Source organism: Mya arenaria, chromosome 15 (assembly GCF_026914265.1).
Source record: "Mya arenaria isolate MELC-2E11 chromosome 15, ASM2691426v1".
Lineage (NCBI taxonomy): Eukaryota > Metazoa > Mollusca > Bivalvia > Myida > Myidae > Mya > Mya arenaria.
Genome location: NC_069136.1, coordinates 20,621,569 through 20,646,394, shown reverse-complemented (window position 1 = coordinate 20,646,394; position 24,826 = coordinate 20,621,569). Strand labels below are relative to the sequence as shown.

The window sequence follows — 24,826 nt, the reverse complement described above, 5'->3', positions numbered from 1 at the left end:
TCCAACTATTACTTAATTCGCGTGGGTCATATGTAGCTTTATAATTCTAAAACAACAACAAAAAGAACACCTATTCTGGTAAACAATCATTTCATGCCCTCCATCGTTATAAGATAAACTGAGATAAGGGATAATTGACATAATTTGGAATTCTTTTTCTTTGTAATAGTAAGATGACATATAGTTAAATTTGAATGTTTTGGCATGGGCGGAGTGAGCGTAGCATGCGAGACCTTCTTAATCATTTAGATTTAACTTCAGGTCATCTAACTGACTTAGAATACAACCTCTTACAACCTGCAAACTATGATGCAGGGAGTGTGTATCGGATGAGCGACAGTAGGCGGATCTTTAATAACCCGCGAATGTTAATTATAAACTTCTTAATAATTAAGCCTAGCACTTAGTGATTGCCTGATCTGCTATTTCATTGGCTGAAAAAAATGTAGGTTGTATTCTAATAGTAGTTATAAATAATTGAAATACAAATTTAAATGATTTCGATATTATGTTGTCAAAACGTTTTTTATTATATTATTATTAATAATAATAATAATAATAATAATAATAATTAATAATTAATAATTAATAATTAATAATAATAATAATAATAATAATAATAATATAAAAAATAATAGTAACAATAATAATTTATTTTAAAAAGGTAGCACACTATGATATAATTGCAGCAGCTATTACAAATACAATTTTCAATGTGATCATTTCATAAAAGGACAATTATGATTTAACATTAAAATATATAAACAGTTCATACTTATATTAACACAAAAATCATTTGAATAGGCCTATATATACAATGATATAGACATATGAATAATCTTTCGTGGCATTTTAGTAATCTAATAGTTAAAATAACGTAATCAATGTTTTATTAAAAAATATACAAGTAAACACATATACAAATATAATGTTTTATATATTGTATATACGTATAGTTTTATTTTATCATTTATACATGGTACTATGAACTATTTTAGTAGGATATACTTTAACTTTGTTTCGACTTGTTGCTTTTAGAAATCCAATAATAATTGATTGTATTGTTACTGTTTTGGTTGAATACTATTATGTTTCGGATTAACCAACTGTCCAGTTGTGACCCGCTTGTTTCATAGCGACTGGAATAAACAAATAATAGGTATATAATCCAACAGTAAGACTTTAACGGTCATTTTGTTATTATTTCGGTGTCAGGACAAACGAACAGACAGCAAAAATGGCAGACGCTCTAGATTTGATTAACCGTGACCCAAACAATCTGAATGACCACATCAAGGTTTGTGCATTTTGTCTTTCCTTTTTATCATGTGATAGTACAAGGGCTGTTAAAGTAAACCATCATGTTAACTGAATCGTCATAACTTTCAAATCGTAAATACTTTTAAAGTTTCCTGGACACACATTTGATCAGCGGTACTTTTCACGAATAAATAGTCAACTGATTCAGAATTCATGTTGTTCTTTTACATATATCAGCACGTCATAAACAGTTAACCTTTAAAGTTAACAACGATTCCGCAAACAACGTTGTTTACTTTAACAAATTTCTGAACGATTGGTCCATTGTTTCTATTGATATGATAGTTTGACTTAGTAGAATTATAAAACAAAATCATCAGAAACAAAAAAGTAAGATTGGCATAATTTTCTTAATTTTATCAATTTACGTACTATTGATTTTTTATTTTTATGTGTACCAAAGTTTATTTTATAGTTTAATATCCCGTTTATTCTATCGAAATGAATAAGTATTGTGAACCAAATAAATGTTCAAACAAAAAAAAAAAAAAAAAAACTTGTGTACCCTTGACAACTTCCAACGATAGCAAATTTCGATGGTTCGTAAATACGTATTTATCATTGAAAAGGATGGCTCAACCTTACTGAGAGTATTTCATTAACAAAATTGCAAGACGGATTTGCAATAATTGTTCCCCCAGTTTACAAGCGATGCGTTTTATTGACGGCCGGTTACTAAGGGCGTGTTTTTGTTGGCAATAAGCTAGTTTTGGTTTTATATTAGTTTCACGAACAGTGTTCTGTTGTGACAGTAACAAATAAAATAAAAAACAGTTTTATCGTTTGTTTTATATACCGAAACTGGTTTTTGAAACTATCGAAACCCTTTCCGGATGCAGTTTTGTCAGTTCTTTCAATCCGAAAACTAGCTCAGTTTGAAAAATAAACAAAAACATGGCGGACAGTGATCTAACACTGGGTTGAAACACCATTTTGTTAAAACAGGCAAATGGCAATCTGCGGTATCACTGTTTTGAAGAAATTTAGAAATAATGGCTACACACAAAAGCTCCATCATTTTGTATAAGCTGTACACAAAGCCATGCATTTGTTACTTCAAGCAAAACTTTCAAAACAGATTTCCAAGCCATTGAAACCAAAAACAGAACTAGTTTGGTGTAAACAAACGCCTAAGTCTCTGCAGCCTTTGAAGTTCATACAACATAAAAAGCAGGTTCATGTATGCATTTTTTAACACCCCTTTCTCTCTTCACGCTATTCTAGGTCTGTTTCGAAGATGTTCTAGGAGAGCCCGAGGGTGCCCACGCCATCGACTGCGTCTGGAAGCTCGCCTACACCTGCTTCAACTGCTGGCTCGGACTCTGCTACAAGATCGCAACCCTCCTCTGTGGTATCTGTATCGCCGCCGAGTGGGGCTGTGCCTTCGCCGAGATCGCCTTCTATCACGTCTGGTTCATCACTCCATCTCTCAAATACTGCGAGCTCAACTGTGCCGTCTGCACAAAGCTCCTCAAGACCTGCACCCAGTGCTGCTGCGAGCCCTGCTGTGAAGCCTTTGGAGCATTATTCATCCACTTCAAAAAATAAAAGACTCGGCTTGATTAGATATTTATTTATTTGAATGATTATTTAACATACACCAGATTGAAGAGTTGACAGAAGCTAACTGCTGTCAAAATGTGCTTAAGAAATTAAAACAAATTTTATCAGATGCATTGTTTTATCATTTACTTTTTCGTGTTTCGGATGTTCTTACAGAACCTTTACATAAACAATGTTCACATTTATTGAAGGAAATAAACACCATTTTGAAATTTAACTGTTTTTGTGTACGTGTTTTATTTATTATTACATAAATATGCTATTCTTTACGTTGCTCTTTAAAAGCGGGAAAAAATGTGTGCAGAAAAGGGAATAAGTAGTGTTTTAAGTTCAACAATACTAGATCGTAAAAATATGGGGAGTTTGCGGTTTCCCGACCTAACCTTTATGCCCTGACTTTTAATTGCATTGAGAATATATGGAAAAACCCTTTTTTACTCCAACCGGAATATCATTTATATTACACCATATTATCCTACGTTAAAATGTCTGCGAATTTAGCGTCATTTGACGTTACGTTTATATGCTGGCACGAAGCGATGTGCAGTATTTTTGCTTCGGATTTATTTACATAAAAATCTAAATTTAAAAATGTCTGTGACGTTGAAAGTAATTTATCTTGATGATAAACACCATTAACTTTTTTTTATTTGGTAAAACAAGTAGAAGTAAGTAGTACTGTTGCTAAATCAATTAAGATATTTATTTTTTTAAGAAATTTGGACCCTAAAATGTGTATTCAAGTTCTTTCAGCTAAGCAATTAAAGTATGCTACAAGGCACATAAGTAATTACGTCACGCAATAAAGATTTGTAACAATATTTTGATTGGTAAAGAAAGGAGGTATTAAAACTTAGTGAAATACCTTCAATACACTATGGACAAATCTGTAAATCGATTGAAACCAAGTTTTATTACAATACATGTATATAACAAAATCGAAGTTTGAATAGAAATCTTTAATCCAGCTTATAAATGAATTATAAAAATAAGTACAATGTTAAATTAAGGATCGAAAGTGATTGTGAAAAATATCAGTGTTGAAAAATAAGAATGACTATCGACCTAGTTGAATTTACGAACTAAAAACAGTCGTTGGCTCATGTCGAATAGCATAAATTGACATTTATTTTACCTTGACTTAGCTAAACAGCTAAAATTCTGAGAACACCAATTCATAGCATTACTAATTTAATGACATTCAAAGGAATTAACTATAATTCTGATTCCCTTCACGAGACATTTTCACATATATTATGTTGGCAACTAACTTTGTCTTTTTTGAAAATGATTTTTATTGACGTACTTGAATGAAAAAAATTTAGCAGAGTTCAGGGCCGGTATTTATAAAACATCTTATATCAATTCTTATCTTAAGTCATTTACTAAGGATTTCGTAGTCAGATTGAAAGAAATGTACCAGTGACTTTAACGTAAAAGTGTGTTTTTACATTAAATTAATAAAACTAAAGTATTTTAGATAGTATAAAGTTTTTATATAATATGACAAGAGAGGTACTTAACTAAAAGCTGCACTCTCACAGACTGAACGTTTTACTTTTTTATGTTGTTGTTTTGGAACGAGCCAATTTATGCGAAATTGCAAGTAAACTAGCCATACATTTACTGTGTATTGTCTTATCAAATTGATGCGAAGTCGTGGCCACAAAAACATTTTTGCTGCTTCAGGGGACAGTTCAAAGAGGGAATAACGCAGAGGGCTCTACTTTCGAATTCGATTTTTATGGTTTGAATTAGGTATTGGGTTTGGGTTCTCATTGACGTGGATTTTTAAGCTATTTTCTTTCCGAATTGATGCATTTTGCTGTTAATATCTATTTATATATTTCTCCGCTGACATAAATAAAAAGTTGGCTGTAATTTTCATTGCGTCAGTAAAGTTAATCATCTACTATTGTTCAGAATCGGAGGACGTAAACACAATTTGGACATGTAATAATTATATACCCAGGCAACTTCCTTGTACTTAGCCACGCTTGCATGAGTCTAACATTTATACTAGTAAACCAGTATATTGATAAAATAAAAATAAGATGTATAATAAAAAAATAATATGTCAATATTCCTATGGGTGTGAGGCGGGGGAGGGGCGGGCGCACGTACTTATGTGCACCTCTAAGTGCGCTCCATCTTAACCTTAACATCAAATCCTAAACCGCCCCTTGTTTCCCACAGTCTTACAATCCACAGCAAACGTAAAAGGATAATCTACTGGGTTTCCGCCATTTAAATCCGATATTTAAATACTCAAACAAATTAAGACGTACTTAAACTTTCAATTTCAAATTGTAAATACATGTAGTGCTATTTCAATATCTTATCATGATTTTAGATTCTGTTAATGACTTGTTAGACATTACTTGTCGAATAACCACGGTTGACGGATTCGGTTTCTCCGCAGTCATTACCCGTAGCAACGTCGGATATACCCAATGTGTCAGCCATGGGTATCCGACGATGAAAATCATGAATAATTACCAAATATTCCACCTTCGTAAGTTGGTTGAATAATTTGAAATATGTATAGTGATTAAAATGTCTGGCGTTTTGAATGAAAACTTGGGAAAAGGAATTATGAAATACCTTCTGTCCAATGCTCATAAATTACTTGTCAGAACGGCACTATTAAAGTATTTTACATAAGCAATGTTGGGTATGTGTTCTAACATCAATGTTGGGTATATGTCGGGTATATGACCAATCATTATTGTTGGGTATGTGTACAATCATCATTGTTGGGTATGTGTCCTAATATTCTTTTTTGGTATGTCCTTACATCCTTGTTGGGTATATGTCCTAATATTCTTTTTTGGTATGTCCTTACATCATTGTTGGGTATGTGTCCTAATATTCTTTTTTGGTATGTCCTAACATCATTGTTGGGTATGTGTCCTAATATCATTGTTTGGTATTTGCATAACATCATTGTTGGGTATGTGTCCTTACATCATTGTTGGGTTTGTGTCCTTATGTCATTTATGGGTATTTGTCCTTTGTCCTATCATCAGTGTTGGGTATTTGTGCTATCATCATTGTTGGGTCTTATGTCATTTATGGGTATTTGTCCTTTGTCCTATCATCAGTGTTGGGTATTTGTCCTATCATCATTGTTGGGTATTTGTCCTATCATCATTGTTGGGTATGTGTCCTATCATCATTGTTGGGTATGTGTCCTATCATCATTGTTGGGTATTTGTCCTATCATCATTGTTGGGTATGTGTCCTATCATCATTGTTGGGTATGTGTCCTATCATCATTGTTGGGTATTTGTCCCATCATCATTGTTGGGTATGTGTCCTATAATCATTGTTGGGTATGTGTCCTATCATCATTGTTGGGTATTTGTCATATCATCATTGTTGGGTATGTGTCCTATCATCATTGTTGGGTATGTGTCCCATCATCATTGTTGGGTATTTGTCCTATCATCATTGTTGGGTATTTGTCCTATCATCATTGTTGGGTATGTGTCCTATCATCATTGTTGGGTATTTGTCCTATCAACATTGTTGGGTATTTGTCCTATTATCATTGTTGGGTATGTGTCCTATCATCATTGTTGGGTATGTGTCCTATCATCATTGTTGGGTATTTGTCCTATCATCATTGTTGGGTATGTGTCCTATCATCATTGTTGGGTATTTGTCCTATCATCATTGTTGGGTATTTGTCCTATCATCATTGTTGGGTATTTGTCCTATCATCATTGTTGGGTATGTGTCCTATCATCATTGTTGGGTATTTTTCCTATCATCATTGTTGGGTATGTATCCTATCATCATTGTTGGGTATGTGTCCTATCATCATTGTTGGGTATGTGTCCTATCATCATTGTTGGGTATTTGTCCTATCATCATTGTTGGGTATGTGTCCTATCATCATTGTTGGGTATTTGTCCTATCATCATTGTTGGGTATGTGTCCTATCATCATTGTTGGGTATTTGTCCTATCATCATTGTTGGGTATTTGTCCTATCATCATTGTTGGGTATTTGTCCTATCATCATTGTTGGGTATGTGTCCTATCATCATTGTTGGGTATTTTCCCCATCATCATTGTTGGGTATGTGTCCTATCATCATTGTTGGGTATTTGTCCTATCATCATTGTTGGGTATTTGTCCCATCATCATTGTTGGGTATGTGTCCTATCATCATTGTTGGGTATTTGTCCTATCATCATTGTTGGGTATTTGTCCTATCATCATTGTTGGGTATGTGTCCTATCATCATTGTTGGGTATGTGTCCTATCATCATTGTTGGGTATTTGTCCTATCATCATTGTTGGGTATGTGTCCTATCATCATTGTTGGGTATTTGTCCTATCATCATTGTTGGGTATGTGTCCTATCATCATTGTTGGGTATTTTTCCTATCATCATTGTTGGGTATGTGTCTTATAATCATTGTTGGGTATGTGTCTTATCATCATTGTTGGGTATGTGTCCTTATATCATTGTTGGGTATTTGTCCTATCATCATTGTTTGGTATGTGTCTTATCATCATTGTTGGGTATTTGTCCTATCATCATTGTTGGGTATTTGTCCTATCATCATTGTTGGGTATTTGTCCTATCATCATTGTTGGGTATGTGTCCTGTCATCATTGTTGGGTATTTGTCCCATCATCATTGTTGGGTATGTGTCCCATCATCATTGTTGGGTATTTGTCCTATCATCATTGTTGGGTATTTGTCCTATCATCATTGTTGGGTATTTGTCCTATCATCATTGTTTGGTATGTGTCTTATCATCATTGTTGAGTGTGTATCCTAAAATCAACGTTAGGTTTGTGTCTTAACATTAATGTTGTGTACATGTCATAACATCATTGTTGGGTATGTCTTAACATAATTGTTGGGTATGTCATAACATAATTGCTGGATATGTCTTGACATAAATGTTGGGTATATGTCCTAATATCATTGTTGGGTATATCTCCTAACATAATTGTTGGGTATGTCCTAACATAAATGTTAGGTAAATGTCATCATATCAGTGCTGGTTATATGGTCTCACATCATTGTTGGTTATACTTCCTAACATTTGTACATTGTGTTGAATGAAAATGAAGATTTGTTTTTGACCTTTATTCCAATTGTTAGATGAAAACAGTGAATGGTAAACAAACTGATATATAAACTGTGGTAGATCTCTGCTTCTGAGTCAGGATGTTGCAGACTCAATCATCCAATGATGTCATTATACCATAGACAACTTATGATACAAATGATACAATTGACTCTCCTTTAGCTTTGTGGTTATTACTGGGAAACATGACAAGACTCAGTACTGGTTAAAGCCAGGAAGGTAATCTGCCATGTTACGGTGCAATACACCAGACACTTGAAAGAACAAAGGGGTCTATATGGAATAAGAGTGACGGTAGCACAGAGGGACTCCCTTGTTTATCACGATATCTGTTGTCTTTCTGCGAAGACAAAAGAACCACATTGGGAGTAAGTATATTGTACTTTCACATGCTATCATAGATAACACGATTCCGAACTAAACTTATAAGGCAATACTTATTAAATGTGTTCCTTACTTTAAAATTCACAGTCTACACTATTGGATTGGTGATGGGGCACACCCAGCAAGCACTCCCCTCCCACCTAAAATTGTCCAAGTTTACTTTTTATTTCAATATGGGAGAAAAAAAGGTAACACAATTCAATGTACATACAAAATGCACAATTTCAGACAATAAATTGTTTTAAAATTTTCATTGAGGGACTTCCCTCAAACCCTATGCCAACAATTTAAACTAAATAAATTTTGATTCTGTGGGAGGGGCGCATGTCAAAAGGTTACACCCCTTAGTTATGCCCCCCCTCTAATGTCAAATCCTGGAACTGCCCCTGGCCTTAATATAACTTCCCTAATGTTTTACATTGTTTTACATATATGGGAGAAGTCCTTCAAATATAGTACAACTTTGTAGCTGTATAACTTCATGTTGGTAAGACATCTGTAATCAATTTATTTCCATTACAAAGACATCAATTCAACAAGTCTTTTAACAATAATATTATATACAAATTTCTTTTATTTATTGCTTAAACATATTGCACGGTACACATACACATTGTTTTATTTCAAACATGATGCATGGCGTGAAAATTTTAGGCACAAAATATCAATGTCTTATTAATTACCATAGCATTATTCCAAGTCTTTTTTATATTGATAAGTCTTAACACATTATAAAAATCATTTTTCATTTTGCGAAAATTACATAATACCCTATATGTGCACGGAATACACAACAATATAGCACATGTTACATATGACATAAGAAATTGCAGAAACAATCTTATGACATAAGAAATTGAAGAAACAATCTTACTACACAAGCAAAACAAAATTGGTCCCTTTGGAGATAAACAAAACTATTCATAACATAATGTTTGTTCTGCTTGCATACTTGCATTATGATTAACGTACATTGCACAAACACAACAATTTCATCCCATGGAAATAAAGTGTGTGTGATGACATCCCCTGTCAATTAAGGGCCAGTCTGCTAGACATACAGGGCCATTTTACCAGTCATGGGGAAGACACCCAAGCCCTTTTTATGGGAAAAAAGCTTACTTTTTTAGTTTTGGTAGAAAATTCGGAAAGGAAATTCTTTTTTAAACAGTTAGAGAACAAATGGATTTAAATATCAATAAAGCAGTAAATATATCACTTGAAAACAATGCCTCATCGGAATCTACTTACAGCATAATATAAACATAAAAAAAACCCAAAAAAATCTTTTATTTTTTAAAATTTGGAATTTCGGAGGCTATTTTGGGGGGAGATAAAACAGGGTCTAGCCCTTCGGGAAGTAGCTGGGTATCGGCTATGGCAATGAAGGGTAAAAAAGCCCTGTCTTATGAGACACCTTGATCAATAAACACCTTTACTCCCAATTCCTATCCAACATGCCATTGAGTGCCTGGCAGAAGGCAGTCGGTACCCATTAAATAACTAGCTGCCTGGTAAGCAAACGCTCATATCAGAATAAGTCCTGAGCGGGGCTCAAGTCATTGACTGAAAACTGCAGCGTGAAGCGACAGCAAACATTTTTTTAAGATGGCCATACAAGATATTTAAATGCAGATGAGGCCACAATAAACAGTTTGTTTAGGCCATACCAAATATTTGTTATGTCTGATATTCAAGATCACAAAAAAAACACCACTTCATATGATCAACAATCTGGCAAAATATTTTCTTTTACTATAATTCCTACTACAAAACACAAGTGTAAACAATAAGCTTCATACTTTGTACTAGTATTCTTGACATTTGATATCAGAAAATGATGCATTCTGTGCGATTCCTATGATAAACACACTTAAATACAAGTTTTAACTGAACTCATTTCACATTGGAAATCTATCTAAACATAGAGAATTGTCCAGAATGGAGTTAAGAGGCGCTAGTGACTGTATTCTACATAGGATGTCTCTCATTTTATATTCGTTTTTTTAAAGGGTTCAACTTTGAGTTTTTCAGAATAGCTAGATAAGTTTTCATACTAAGGGTAAACATGAAAACTATTTGGTAAGGCCTGAGCCTTCCATGACTGGGGCACAGAAATACCCGTGACCCTTTAAGCTTCCCCATTGGTCATATTTTTTTTTTGCATAATCAAATTAAAGCTGCACTCTCACAGATTCGCTGTTTTGACAACTTTTTTTATTTTTTGTCTTGAAACGAGCCATTGTTTTGTTAAAATGCATGGAAACCAGTGATATAAGACTGCTGACAAAAAATCAGATTGCAAGTTTTCATATTTAGAATCAAAAATTGATGTTTTAAGCATTTTTATTTTTTAGCAATAAATAATTTTTGAACGTAAATATAAAACTGCGATCTGATCTTTTGTCAGCAGTTTTATACAAGTGGTTTTCAGATATTTATGCAAAAATTGGCTTATTCCAAGACAAAAAATAAAAAAGTTAAGCTTTCAGGGGTCGGGATGGAAAAAATAAGACTCAACTTACCTCCCCTCTCATCAAAATGCAGGTTGGGTAAGGCCCATGAGTTTATTTTTTATTGCGGCCTAAGCTGTGCCCTTTATATCAAGGGCAGCATAACTTTATCAAACAACTAATATTGAACATTTGTAGTTAAAGGGAAGTAAATAGAGAGTAGTTTTGTAACCACTCTTTATAAGCTTGTGAGATACATCTCTGTGACACAACTACTCATGTATATGTTTTATAAAATGTAACTAAGAAACATTTTTTTTTCCACTGGTCAATGGTGACCTTAGATTGCCAAGTAAATAATTGACTTGACTATTTCTTATATTTTCATTTTTAATTGCTTTGTGCCACTTAAAACTTCTAACAACTGCTCCTAGTATAATAATTCGAAAGTAGTACTTTTACGTCTGCCATAACAAATCCAAGAAGCTCACAACAGTACTGTATACTGGCAAAGATATATTTCTGTAGTGTCGCCTTCAATATCACTCACTGGTTGTTTGGTTAGCGCAGTGGTAAGCGTACATGCATCTCATGAAGGATTCCACTTCCGGCCTGGGCGCATGTGAGTTTGGATTGTGGTCACCAAGCAGCTGGACAAACAGATTTCCTCCGGGCACTCCAATTTCTCCAACAACACAAGATCACACTCTCGCGCAACAATGTGCCAACGAGAGTGCCATAGTATAATAATATATATAACGTTTAAACTAATATAACTCACTTTTTATTCAACACTTAAACGAAAGTGTTATAATCCCTCTGTACCTACCTGTCCTAATTACAAACTTATGTTGCATCTATCTATCTTTCTAAATATATGCATTTAAAACAAAGTAAATATATTTGTGCATTTTCTATAATAAAGTTGCTCCATAATGATAATGTCATACTCATGGCAGAATATACTTGCATATTGAACTAGCGTTTCCGGTCATGTGACCGCAGTACACAAATAATCTAACTAACAACCCGTGTTATTTTGGCGACATGCAACAGCTTGCCAATTATAAAAAAAAAATTAATTGTGATTTTAAATTACATCTTGTCATGACGTCAGTAATTAATGACGCACACAAAAATGTTTTTCCTTACATCAGTTTCTCACAAAATTTTAAAATTAAATGTATGCAAGAAAAAGTATCAAATCGTGCATTTCTGGCACGAATGGTAAAAATTGACCTACAAGCACACTGTTAAGATGGTGACTCGGCAGGCCTTATTGTGGGCATTTTAGCGGGTCAGATAGAATAGTTCTAACCATGCAAAAACGTTTGACAGATATTTATAATTTACTACATGTACACTATACATTGTATATACCCACTTAAAAAGTAAACATAATTATATCTAAACACTTAAATACATGACTGTAATGACTATATGTTAAAGGGGCTGGACACCAGATGGTCCCAAAATCAGCAACTACATTATTTCCACAAAATAAGCCTAGAATTGTCAATACCTGGAGCTATTTTACATGATAAAAGAATATTTTGTCGCTGTCTCAGCTGAGTTCACCTGTTTAAAAATAAAGCATAATGGTTTCCCAGTTTACAGTGTGTATATTTAGCATGTGAAAGTCACGTGATTAGTACAGATATATATACTATTTTTAAATTAACTGGGATTTACGTGGAAGACAAACCAAGTAAATTTCGAAATGGAAAAATAGGTAAAAACTGTGACAGATACATGTTCCAATTTTAAGTGATGCGACACATCAGTAAGTAAGATATAATGTGTTGTAAAAAACAATATCAAATTTATGTAAGTTTTTGACAATTGTCTTTTTTTCTTACAGTTGTATCATCTGGTGTCTAGTCCCTTTAATGATAATTTATATGTATGTAGCTTGACAAAATAAGAAGTGCAGGCCTGTCATTTCCCATTCTTTAATGCCTTTTGAAGTGTTTTTTGGAACATAATATAAAAAAACCACAATAACAATTTATACCAGCCAAAATGTGAGCGTGGATTTGCTGTAACAATGACTTTTCTATCATTAAGTCACAATAACCTATAACTATTACAACTGATGCCATTGACACAGAAACTGTATGGCAATTCCTCAAGTTTTTCCTTTGAAAAACACACATGCAACTAATATGGCTATTTATACAATAATTTTACATAATGATACATAGGTGAAAAATAAAAAGCAGAAATAAGCCTTAAACTAAAATCCACTTAACAAAGCAGAAAAAAAATGCCAAGTATTTTTGAAACTCGAATTAGATTGGCGTTTCTAACAGTGTGACATGTTTGAAGTTACAAGATCATTTTTAACTAATGGTTAACAGTGTTAGTATGTACTTACAAAAAATAAAGGTTTTATGTGACGCAGTTGCATAACCATTTAAATTTATTTTTGAAAGTACATACTAAAGACCTTTACCAGGCTCGTAGCTGACTGTACGCATATTCCCAGTTGTATAATGAAACTTTGACAGGTCGTACATACCAAAAACCCCGAAATTTGAAATAAAAACCAAAGGGGGTAGAGGGTGCAGGGGTTAATATGCTGTCCGTCAATTAACAAATTTCAGTCTGCGCACTCAAAATTCGCCCTAGTTGCAGGCCTGTTCACAATTACTAAAATTCTCTTTAAATTTCAAGCAATTTTAGTGGTTCACATTATATTGTGTAAACTACCCACTTACAAAGCCAGCCACTGCTTATTTCTACCACTTCACCTGATCAAAATCAGTAAGGGCTGACTGCTAATTTACTCAAATAAATGTAGTGATAAACTTGAGAAATACTGCCTTCTCATTGGACAAAATATAATGTTGACCACTGAAACTTTTAGGAGTTTAAATTTGCATGATGCAAAATACTGCCCAACACTGATTCTTAACTTAAAGGCCTATTTCTACTCGTCATGGTTTATATCATGTTAAATGAGCAAGGTAATACTAACTATTTGCTATAACAAAGACTGTTCTATCATAATGCTGTCATAGCCGAACGGTGGAGTGTTGTAGAAGTTTGTAAACTGCACGTCTAAAGTTGCCCCATCATCAACTGTAAGAAAACAATTCATTTCGTTTTATACATTACGTTGAGATATAAATAGGTTATTGAATTTATATGAAGGTATATGCACGAGTTCTGGAGCGTAGTGATATTATGTGACATCAGGATTAAAATATTTATATGCACAAGAAAGGCGTTTGAAAGTTTTCAATAAATGAAATAATCATTTTATTACTTACATGCTTTAAAAGTTATTTTATTGCTTACTTTGATAATGGTTTGGTTAACCCAATGAACTATTAGCCATAAATACATCAATATTGTCTCGACTTTTTAATGTGAAGACCAGGATCTATTATCACAACTTAAGCATCTGAAAATTTCCTATTTTCTAAGTAAAATTTATAGAAAACGAACAGCACTTGTAAACCATGTATATGAAAACAAACAAGAAAATGATCTTAAAAATAAATGCATTTATTTTTTTATGCGAAGTAGATGATAGTTAAAAAAATAGTTAAGAAAAATAAGGAATTTTTCACAAAGTGATTTTATTAAATAATTTGATGCAAATAAGAAAGATAGTATTTAAAATAACTTTTGGTATTTTTTTTTCACAAAGTGATTTTTTTTAATAATTCTTAATTATTTGAAGAAAATAAGTAGATGCTATTTAAAATAATTTTTTTTAAAAAATAAGGAATTTTGTAAGTCTGAGAGTGAAAATTTTCAATAATTTGAATAAATAGTAAATGCATATTTTTTTCATGAAAAGTACCGGGGATGGTATTTAAAATGTTGTTGTTGTTTTTTAAACAAAGGAAATACTCTCATAGAATTTTTTTACATAATTTGATTTAGGTTTTTTTAAATACAGTTAAAACCTGTTTTCCTTGTTGGCTCAAACTTGATGTAAAGGGCCGATTTATTTTTACTCTACATAGCCATTCCTGCTTAGCTCAATATTTGCGAGGCTCGAAGTATTTTGGCCTGTCCATGGGATATCCAGCCAATGGGTTTGATTTATGAATACATCTTTGGAGGAGTCTTAGAGGGGATCAATCTACTATGAGACAAATTTTCAAAGAAAAAGGTCTACAAACCATAGAACACAGGATACACAGTTCCCTTGATTCCCGTAAATGGAGTATTGGTGGGTTTATCGTTCAGACGAAAGTTCAGCTCCACATGATCGTACGTCAGGCCCTGCAATGGAGATTTATGACTGATATATTTAACATTGCTCTGATGAACAATTTACATATAGCTTTAAAAGCAACTGATGTATAGTGTTTTCGTTGATACCGCCTTTTACTACATTTAACACATGGAAGTTTCGCCTGAAATATTCAGCTACCAATTCAAACTATCTTGAAACAGTTTTTGAAGCAAATTTCGAGAAAAATAAGGCTTAAAAAGAAACATACACAGTTTTAAAATCAACTCTTTGCATGTAGCATACATGACATATTTCGGGACACCTCACCAAAGGATTATGACATTAGCCAAAAAAAAAAAAAATCCAGGCCAGGAGACCGGGGAATGGATTAAAGTTGTACCCTCTGTATTCTTGAATGAAGGGTTGAAATGCATCAACAATTTTATACGTGTCATTTCAATGCCTCAGTGAAATAAAAAATTGAGTGGGGTTTGACAGTTGTGTCCCCAACCCCCAGTTACGGATTCCTGGATCCGCGACTGGATTATCAATATATACATTCCTTAGACAATACTGCTACTGCAACAAATATGCAGTCATAAATAAGAGAAGAATGGATCAATAAGTCTGAATTCTTATTTTAGCACTTTAGAAATTGGATCAGGGTCTGCTATATGAAATAAGAATTTGAAAGAGCATGTCAGACATTTAACAAGTGTCGGTCATGCAGCTTTGTGCTAATTTCAACCACCCAAAAGGTTACCATTATTTTAAAAGTCTGAGTATGGACTTCATAATACATATATGCATATTGTATCTGGCAACATGTGTACCAAGTTTCATTTGAATATCTTCAATATGTTTTTAAGTTAAAGCCTAAATCCTGGACTGTGACAATGCTACCAAGACTAAGACAATATCACAACTTATCTTTGATCAAATAAAACTAGAGCTGTCACAGGAGTGACGAATACCCCCAAATGCCGCCTGGACACAGGAATGGCAAACCATTCCTTTGAAAAGAGGCCATAACTCCAAGGTTACTGCACACTGCATCTTCTTTTATAATGCATGTATTGTTTTATTTAAATCTGTTGAGTAATTTAGAAGTTACACTGCTGACAAGAAAAACTAGCTGATGCTCTAGCCGATCTCTTCTGGAATAAGACATCTAGAGCATTCACGAGCTTTTCTTCCAACACGATCATCATCAAATTCTACAAGTACATATTTGGGCTTGAATGCATCCTTATCCACCTGGGAATAAATCCTGGGACTGTTCCTGTAGCCGAATTAACAAGTCCATCTAACAGGTCAATATTTGTAGTAAGCACTACTGTGGCAAATATGCCATACTTAAGTTCTGCTGGTATTCCACTGGCATCTGGTTCAAATGAAGCATGCTGGATTTGTTTTGTTTGTTCATCTTTCCAAGTGTCAATTACTTTTAAGGTAAATATTTGCTCATTTAGTTTTTGAAGGATCTATCAAACTTGACCTGTATCTTCTGATGTTACACCTGTGTACCAAAAAATGTTCAAATCTGTCAAGCCTTTCATGAGTTATCGTCCGGAAACAATTTTCTATTTTTAGTAACAGTGACCTTGACCCCACCAGCCCCAATATCGAACTTGATCTGTATCTTCTGATGTTACACCTGTGTACCAATTTAGCCTTTCATGAGTTATCGTCCGGAAACTGTTTTTCTTTTTTAAGTAACAGTGACCTTGACCTTGGCCCCACCAGCCACAATATCGAACTTGACCTGTATCTTCTGATGTTACACCTGTGTACCAAAAAATTTTCAAATCTGTCAAGCCTTTCATGAGTTATCGTCCTGAAACCGTTTTTCTATTTTTAGTAACAGTGACCTTGACCTTGGCCCCACCAGCCCCAATATCGAACTTGACCTGTATCTTCTGATGTTACACCTGTGTACTAAATTTTTTTTAAATCTGTCTAGCCTTTCATGAGTTATCGTCCGGAAACCATGAAAACCGACCGACAGACAGACAGACAGACCGACCGACCGACCGACCGACCAGCTCACTAACTTGATCTGTATCTTCTGATGTTACACCTGTGTACCAAAAATTGTTATAATCCGTCTAGCCTTTCATGAGTTATCGTCCGGAAACCGTTTTTCTTTTTTTAGTAACAGTGACCTTGACCTTGGCCCCACCAGCCCCAATATCGAACTTGACCTGTATCTTCTGATGTTACACCTGTGTACCAAAAATTTTTCAAATCTGTCTAGCCTTTCATGAGTTATCGTCCAGAAACCATGAAAACCGACAGACCGACCGACCGACCGACCGACCAACAAGCTCACTCCTATATACCCCCTCAAACTTCGGTTGTGGGGGTATAACAAGGAGCTAAAAATACAATTTCAAATCAGCCCTCTTACCAATATACTCCGGTATTTTTAAAATCCTGATCAATATTTAAATATGTTTATAAAGCACCACCTACCACTACATCTCCCTCCTGTAGGGGCTGGGGCATTTTTCCTCGTTCCTCCCCGTTGTGGTAGAGTTTGCCATCATGTCGCAGTACCCAGGACTCCTCTGTGTCACCCAGGGGTAGTTTGTCCACACCACACTTTCTTGTCGCCAGTCCCACACCCCATACACCTGAAAGAATTGTGAAAAGTTGGATATATTTGCATTGTCTTCTAAATTGTGAAAATTTCCAGATTTTGGGAAAATTCATGATTATGCAAAATAAGTGAGGTTTAGAACTAACAAGAGCTGTCACAAAGACAGCATGCTCGACTATTCCGCCACTTTTTAGTGCAAGGATTGAAAAGTTTTGGCGAAACATGCATGGATCATTGTAAAATTAGATTTAAACTAGAGATTGCTTTTTTGAAAAAGCGCTTGTCTCCCCTATTGTGTGGTCGTAGCTGAGAAAAAATAAATGATGGACATAAAATTTGTAATTCTGGACGGAAGACAAACCAACAGTGAAGTTTGGTTTATTCACCCGTATCAAATAGTGAAGAGAAGAAAGTGTTGTTGATTAATCTTGGAAAATGTAAATGAAGTTTGTATTGTATGAAGTGCATGGGCGCAATTGTTATTCAATTATTTGATCAGAAACCATTTTTCAGCTCAAAGTCATCGTGACCTTGACCTTTGACCAACTGATCACAAAATCAATAGGGGTCATCTACATGACCAACTTGCATACCAAGTATGAAGTTCCTGGGTGCAAGCCTTCTTTAGTTACTTTAGTAACCGTTTCTTCACCTCAAGGTCATGGCGACCTTCACCTTTGACCTTTTGATCTCAAAATCAAAAGGGGTCAATTACTAGCCATGAACAAATAGTATACCAAGTATGAAGTTCCTGGACCCAAAGGATCTTTAGTTATTGAGCGGAAACTGTGTTTTCACCTCAAGTTTACTGCGACCTTGACCTATGACCTACAGATCACAAAATCAATAGGAGTCATCTACTAGTCATGACCTACCAGCATACCAACTAGACATCATGACCAACCTCACTTCAAAGTTTGGTGAACCTAGATCAAAGCATTCTCCTGATATTGCACGGAAATATTTTTTTACATTAGAGGTCACAGCGACGTTGACCTTTGACCTTGTGACCCCCCCAAAATATAGGAGTTTTCTAAACCTCATGATCAACCTCCCTACCAAGTTTGGTGAACCTAGGTCAAACCATTCTCAAGATATTGAGCGGAAATGTTTTTTACATTGGGGGTTGCCGCGACCTTGACCTTTGACCTAGTGACCCCAAAAACAATAGGGATCTTCTACACCTCATGACCAACCTCCCTACCAAGTTTGGTGAACCTAGGTCAAACCGTTCTCAAGATTTTGAGCAGAAATGTTTTTTATATTGGGGGTCGCCGCGACCTTGACCTTTGACCTAGTGACCCCAAAAACAATAGGGATCCTCTACACCTCACGACCAACCTCCCTACCAAGTTTGGTGATCCTAGGTCATGCGGTTTTCCAGTTATCGATCGGAAACGAAGTGTGACGTACGGACGGACTGACGGACTACCGGACAGGGCAAAAACAATATGTCTCCCCCAGAGAGGGGGAGACATAATGACGCCTGCAAAGATTTGTGAAAAATTCAAAAACATTCAGCCTTTAATGAAATACAGACTTGATGGAAATAGCATACAATACATTAAAGGATTGTAGGTTGTATACAATAATATTTTAAGTCCAATAATAATAAAGGGCCATTATTTGCAAAATACAGTTATCTAAACAGTTATTCAAGTAGGTTGGGTGGTTGAGCACCATTGTATAAAGTCTCAATGCAATACATTAAGTAGTTGCTGAGATATTAACCTATGTGTGCTTACATGCAAAACCCTAACCAGAAGTCAAATAATAAAGGCCCATTTTTGCATTATATTTAAATAATTGTTACCTAACTTCATTAATTTAGTAGGTTAGATAGTTGGGAATACATATCTAAAGTTTCAATGCAATAAATGATGTATTTACTGAGATAATGACTTAAAGGAGCTTACATGCAAACCTTAACCAAGGTGTGACGCCAACGTTGACGCCGACACTAGGGAGAGTAGTATAGCTCTCCATATTCGTCGAATAGTCAAGCTAAAATTTTAATATACTTTAACACAAATCCAGTGGTCGGAATTAACATAAGCCTGCAAGCCCTGCACTGATAAAATGCATTCCGGGCTTACTCAAATTCTGAATTTTATATAGCAGGGCTTGTTAAAAAAATTGATGCCAAGCAATAGTAAAAGAATTTGGGCTTGTTTATCCAAATGTCTAATTTTGATTACTGCAAAACATGATCATCTTTGACATTTTTTAGCTCAAGTTAATTCTTTCAAATGATTGATTTTTATCATAATAAAAAAACATCTCCTTACCATACTTTCATAATTACCTGCATGCTAGTTACTCTACAGTTAAGCTCTGCCTTCTTGTTACCGTTCCAATATGGAATTAATGTAATAATGATAATGTATGGATGAAAACAAAGCAAGCATTTACTTAAACACTAATTAAGGCGTAAAAAAGAAATGTTTGATTCTGGTTTCTTGACCTACCTTTATATTTTAACCTTTTACGTGTCACAGGGTGAGAAAAGTGTGCAGCCAGACCGGGGCTCGAACCCGGGACCCCTCGCTATCAGGGCGAGTGCTCTACCGACTGAGCTTCCGGACCGCTTACACACCTCCTCACCACATGTGTAGGTATCGGTACCGTGACAAACGTAAACCTTTATATTGCCTTGAGAAATTTTTGATCATTTGTTTGATTTGTTCTTCTTTTAAAAGTTAAAATGGAAGTGTATTGGGCTTTTAACAATACCAGTGATGCTAAAACTGATAGTATTATAGATGTTCTTAAGCATATAAATGATAGATTTTGGGTAACATCAAAATCTCAAGAAACAATTTGCCTATAAAAAAAAAATCTGACCTAATTACCCTATTGATTGAGAGCGAGATACTGGAAACAAACATATTACTTTTTACGCCAAAATTTCAATGATTAACTTATACCTGATGACTGTACTTTAATCTCAAAGTAGGCTTTATCCTGGTTGATCGGAGCATTGGAAAAGGCAGCTCCGGTACCGCAGATTCTTTTACCACTCTTCACTATTACTACTTCTGAACCTAAACAATAAGAAACCTGGCTAAGTTAAATATATATTATAAAATATGTCAAAATGGTTAAACAAGAAGTAATGTGAGCTATGCGCCTAGCAAATTTACAGTCTTGAATCAGTTATAAACATCGAGGATCCTTCCTCTGTATTAACAAGTATTAATAATTGATTAAGCTCTGATCAGGAATTGAACCTCTGATACAGACATTGGAACACGAACAACTTGGTCTTTGCCACCATTGAAGTCAAGCCAGTAGTATAACAGACTGTACTTAAGACAAACTTTGTCTATGTGACAGGGCTTCCATTAAGAATTTGAATCTGGAAGTATGAACTTCCTGTCGATCAAATTTGGAAGTTTTTCACTGAAATGTGAAAGTTTAGGTCTCCTGAATAAGATATCTTTTTCCACTATTTTTCAATTACCGGTAGTATTAAAAATCAAATAATTTGCAACTTTAACTTGCCAAATTCACATAATTATACTATAATGATTCATCTTTCTTAAAGACTGATTGAAATTGTGACCTTAAAATTAATATTGACACCAGGTTTTGATATTTTGAACTTCCAAGCTTTCAACTTTGGAAGTTTACTTAAAAATTATGAAAGTTTTTGTACTTCCAAGGAATCAATTTTGGAAGTTTTAACCCATTTCTAGGGAGTAATATACTTCCAAACTTCCTTTAACGGAAGCCCTGTATGTGAGATACTGATGGAGTTTCTTCTCCGCTCAGATGACTTCAGTCCAGTCTAAGACTGATGCTCTTTAAAACGCAACTTAATGGTGACCAAATTATGGTCTCGCTAGTTATTAGTACACCATAACTTTTATCACAAACACCTTAACTGGATTGACATGTTACCTTGTGCAATTAGGCATGCGAGAGTAAAAAGAACACATTTCATACAAGCAAGTTTTATACTTGGGAATGAACTCCTGCTTGTTGTCATTTGACCTGTACACAATTAAGTGACATTTAACCTAAAATATTTTTCTTTTCTTCAGATTTATCAAAGGGGTCACTCCTAATGTATAACTATGAATAACTGCATGTTACTAAATTTTGTACAGGTCAAATGACACCAAAGCAGGAGTTCATTTCAATTAAATCACTGTGATTGTAGTCACGACATTATCTTAAGCACACAAGACAAGTACATGTACTTGTAGTCCACCTAAATGGCCGTCAACGAGTCTTTTGACGATTTTTTTTAATATGGCAGACTCGTGACGTCCACCATCCCAGCAAAAAGTAGCAAGCGGTCCTTGCACAGAGAATCCTCGCAGCCACAATTTTGAAATTATCGACGTTATAAATTCAAATTTCTACGAAAATAATATTGCCCACTATTAAACACATATTAAGTTATGTCAGTATGCCCAAAAAACATGTTATCATAAAACACGTACAAGTGTCGATTGTTAATCAAGTATCCCGATATCGGTAAATCTGGGACAAATCTGACTGGTTGTGTTCACGTCAAAGAGTATTCGTGACCCATAATATATTAATGTGAAAATAACAACTCTAATGACAAATTAAATCCAGCTCAGATCACTGTCGGATAAAAATTGAAAAACTTTGTCATTATTATTCAACATCAATGCATATTATTACAGTATATCATTTCGCCCATTTTTAAATGGTAGAGAGTTGTAGCGTTACAGGGATACATAAGAAATGTCAAAATAATAAAAAAAAGTATCCCTGATCGCTCATTATTGTAGCTACATGTGCTTGCTGCGCAGTCTTCAGGCCGCAGTCTGTTAGGTTTCATATTCTTTCTTACAACATAGTAATCATATATATATAATAGTGTACGACCAATCTTACAACAACTGAAGAACTTGCAAGCCAAAAAAGACCAAATCAGAAACTGAAAAGTGAATTTCAGAGAAAGCTCAAACTTGTTCCAAACCCATATTTGAAGTGTCGAGTTGTACCGATGGGATCTCTTGTAATGTTATGTGTCCAGGGTTGGAACTACCAAAAAGGCGACGCAAGCAGCAGAAAACGTCTGCCATGTTGATAGAATTAGCTAGAATATGATGATAAGTGTTGCTCAATTATTTTTTATTCTGACATGGAGTTAAACAGACGCTTATAAAAAATGTCAAATCAATGCAAGCGTCTGTAAAACGGACGTGTTTAATGCCCGGATACTTTCCCAGACAACCCGTTTAATTCCCGATTTTATCGGTCCTGCTAAAAGCCGCTATAATGTATGAGAACTACATGTACTTTGAGCTATAAGATCCACTCAGAACTACTAAATGCTAGTCTAAGAACTTTTTACTACTAAAACACTATGGAATGTAATATTGCAGTACTAAAAGGAAGTTCATTCTAAAATTGTTTCATGTATTTACGTATTTTTAGGAAAACTGTTCATAAGGTTTGTTTGGTAGTTTCAGGTTGTTCATAGAAAATGGGGTTCGATAAAGGCATGATCGTATAGACAAACATTATACATGTAAAATAATCAATTAAATTTTAAGGATCTAGAATGTTAAACGTCGAAAATGGCTCGCAACATTACAAAATATCAAAGTTTATTATATTGCTAAGATTTGTGTCTATAATATAATGTGACACTCATAATTTTGAGTGTAAAAGCTCGGAGTAGGTTTTTTTTATTGGTTCCAAGTTAAAGTTCATATGATTTCACATGGTTATGTTCTTTTGATTGCATAAAAAAGTGCGCAATGACGACATTAATGTGCGAAACGTCAAACAGCTTGATTTCAGACACGAATAACATTATAGTGCGCAAAATATCACCCCAAATATTATGAATATGTTGTAACATTTAGTTCATTAATTAAAAGATGAAAAATACTTGCATTAGATTTGTCGCATTAAAATCAAAAAAGTGACCAACGCAGAGATATTGATTTCATTAGAATCATAAAAAATTAACGCACAGCCTTTTTGTTCATGACATTTTGTTGTGATCAGATACTGATACATTTTTTTCTCCCAAAAGGCCAGTAATTTTATCTTATCTTAGGATTTGTTTTCATTATGGAAGATATTATGACACTAAACATGATAGTATCTACAGGTAAATTTAAAGACAAGAAAAAAAGAATATCGCTACGGTTGCAGGACGAATACAACCATTCATGTCGACTGTATGCATTTCATTTTCATATGCTATTAGTACTCATTATTGTTAAACATGGTAAAATATCATACGTACTGCCCACTATAATTATAATAAAGACTGCAACAATATTTCTAAATGTATTGTTCTATGTTCTATTCTGATAAGAACACGTCCCCGTGATGACACTCTAGCACGGCCGCGTTCTGTCCGAACTTTCGGGTTTTCGAGACTAGCTCCTGCTTCAGGAAGCACATGCTCTCTAATATACCGTCCACCATAAGGCAGTCGGCAGTGCACATGCCTAAGAAGCCCCACTGCGCGAGATCCGTCATAACCGCAACCACTGCAACTTCGCCCGTCCCATCTTACCCCCCCCCCCCCCCCCCCCCCCCCCCCCCCGAATACCTGTTACCATTTGCAACGATTGAGATAAACTTATCATGCGATTCAAAGGCAATGGTCAATTGTTGTCATTTTTCGCACCTTTTATTGTAATGGACTAACGCGCTACAGTAAAGCATTGTTATTATAATAATACATTTATTTATAGAATATTTATTGAATTTTATAATAATATAAATAGACTGAAGAAATAAAAACCGGAAGGCATCAAAATATAAATCAATCGCTAAAATAAGACAAATACATCAATTTCAAAGACTGATAGCTCCAAAATATAGCTCTAAAATATGAAATTATAACATGTAAGGTTTAAATGCATCAATGCGAAAAATTATACAAATGCTTTTTCCACGGAAAGGGTTATATAAAACTGCCATTTTAACTTCCATTTTTTGAAGAATCTCCCGGGATGTTCAATCCTGGGCATATTTGTACGGGAACTAGCGGTGCTAGTTTTCGAGCCTGGCTCTCAGAGCCACCACTCGTGCGTGTGGTCGTGCATGGTGCGAGATCTGTCTTTTTTATATTTCCATTGACTTTCAGAGTCATCATCGTACATGCATGTTACGAGAACTGTCCAATCAACTTTCGTTATTATATCCAATACTTATGGACTCGTTTTATCTTCTTCTTACCATATATG

The 24,826-nt window shown here is 34.6% G+C and overlaps 2 protein-coding genes across 2 annotated transcripts; one reads left to right on the top strand and one right to left on the bottom strand.

Annotated features, from left to right (window-relative positions):
- The first annotated feature begins 1,237 nt into the window (after window positions 1–1,237).
- LOC128220562 (caveolin-3-like) lies at window positions 1,238–2,868 on the top strand. Its single transcript, XM_052929004.1, has 2 exons — window positions 1,238–1,297; window positions 2,545–2,868. Exons 1-2 carry the CDS (start codon window positions 1,238–1,240, stop codon window positions 2,866–2,868), a joined length of 384 nt encoding a protein of 127 aa, XP_052784964.1.
- A 5,813-nt stretch (window positions 2,869–8,681) lies between these two features.
- On the bottom strand, window positions 8,682–22,778 carry LOC128220044 (SPRY domain-containing protein 7-like). The gene is made up of 5 exons (XM_052928291.1): window positions 22,591–22,778; window positions 20,558–20,674; window positions 17,504–17,664; window positions 14,973–15,075; window positions 8,682–13,917 (listed from the first exon to the last, which is right to left on the bottom strand). The coding sequence occupies exons 1-5, from the start codon at window positions 22,694–22,696 to the stop codon at window positions 13,820–13,822; spliced, it is 585 nt and encodes a 194-aa protein (XP_052784251.1). The 5' UTR covers window positions 22,697–22,778; the 3' UTR covers window positions 8,682–13,819.
- Window positions 22,779–24,826: the final 2,048 nt, after the last annotated feature.

What these genes read in the sequence shown, in the direction of transcription:
- LOC128220044 (XM_052928291.1), bottom strand. Translation starts at nt 22,696, where the DNA reads ATGGCAGACGTTTTCTGCTGCTTGCGTCGCCTTTTTGGTAGTTCCAAC. An exon ending in ACTCGACACTTCAAATATGG is followed by an intron (nt 20,675 to 22,590) that starts GTTTGGAACAAG and finishes CTTATTGTTTAG; the next exon opens with GTTCAGAAGTAGTAATAGTG. An exon ending in TGTGTATCCTGTGTTCTATG is followed by an intron (nt 13,918 to 14,972) that starts GTTTGTAGACCT and finishes GTTTTCTTACAG; the next exon opens with TTGATGATGGGGCAACTTTA.
- LOC128220562 (XM_052929004.1), top strand. Translation starts at nt 1,238, where the DNA reads ATGGCAGACGCTCTAGATTTGATTAACCGTGACCCAAACAATCTGAAT. An exon ending in ATCTGAATGACCACATCAAG is followed by an intron (nt 1,298 to 2,544) that starts GTTTGTGCATTT and finishes ACGCTATTCTAG; the next exon opens with GTCTGTTTCGAAGATGTTCT.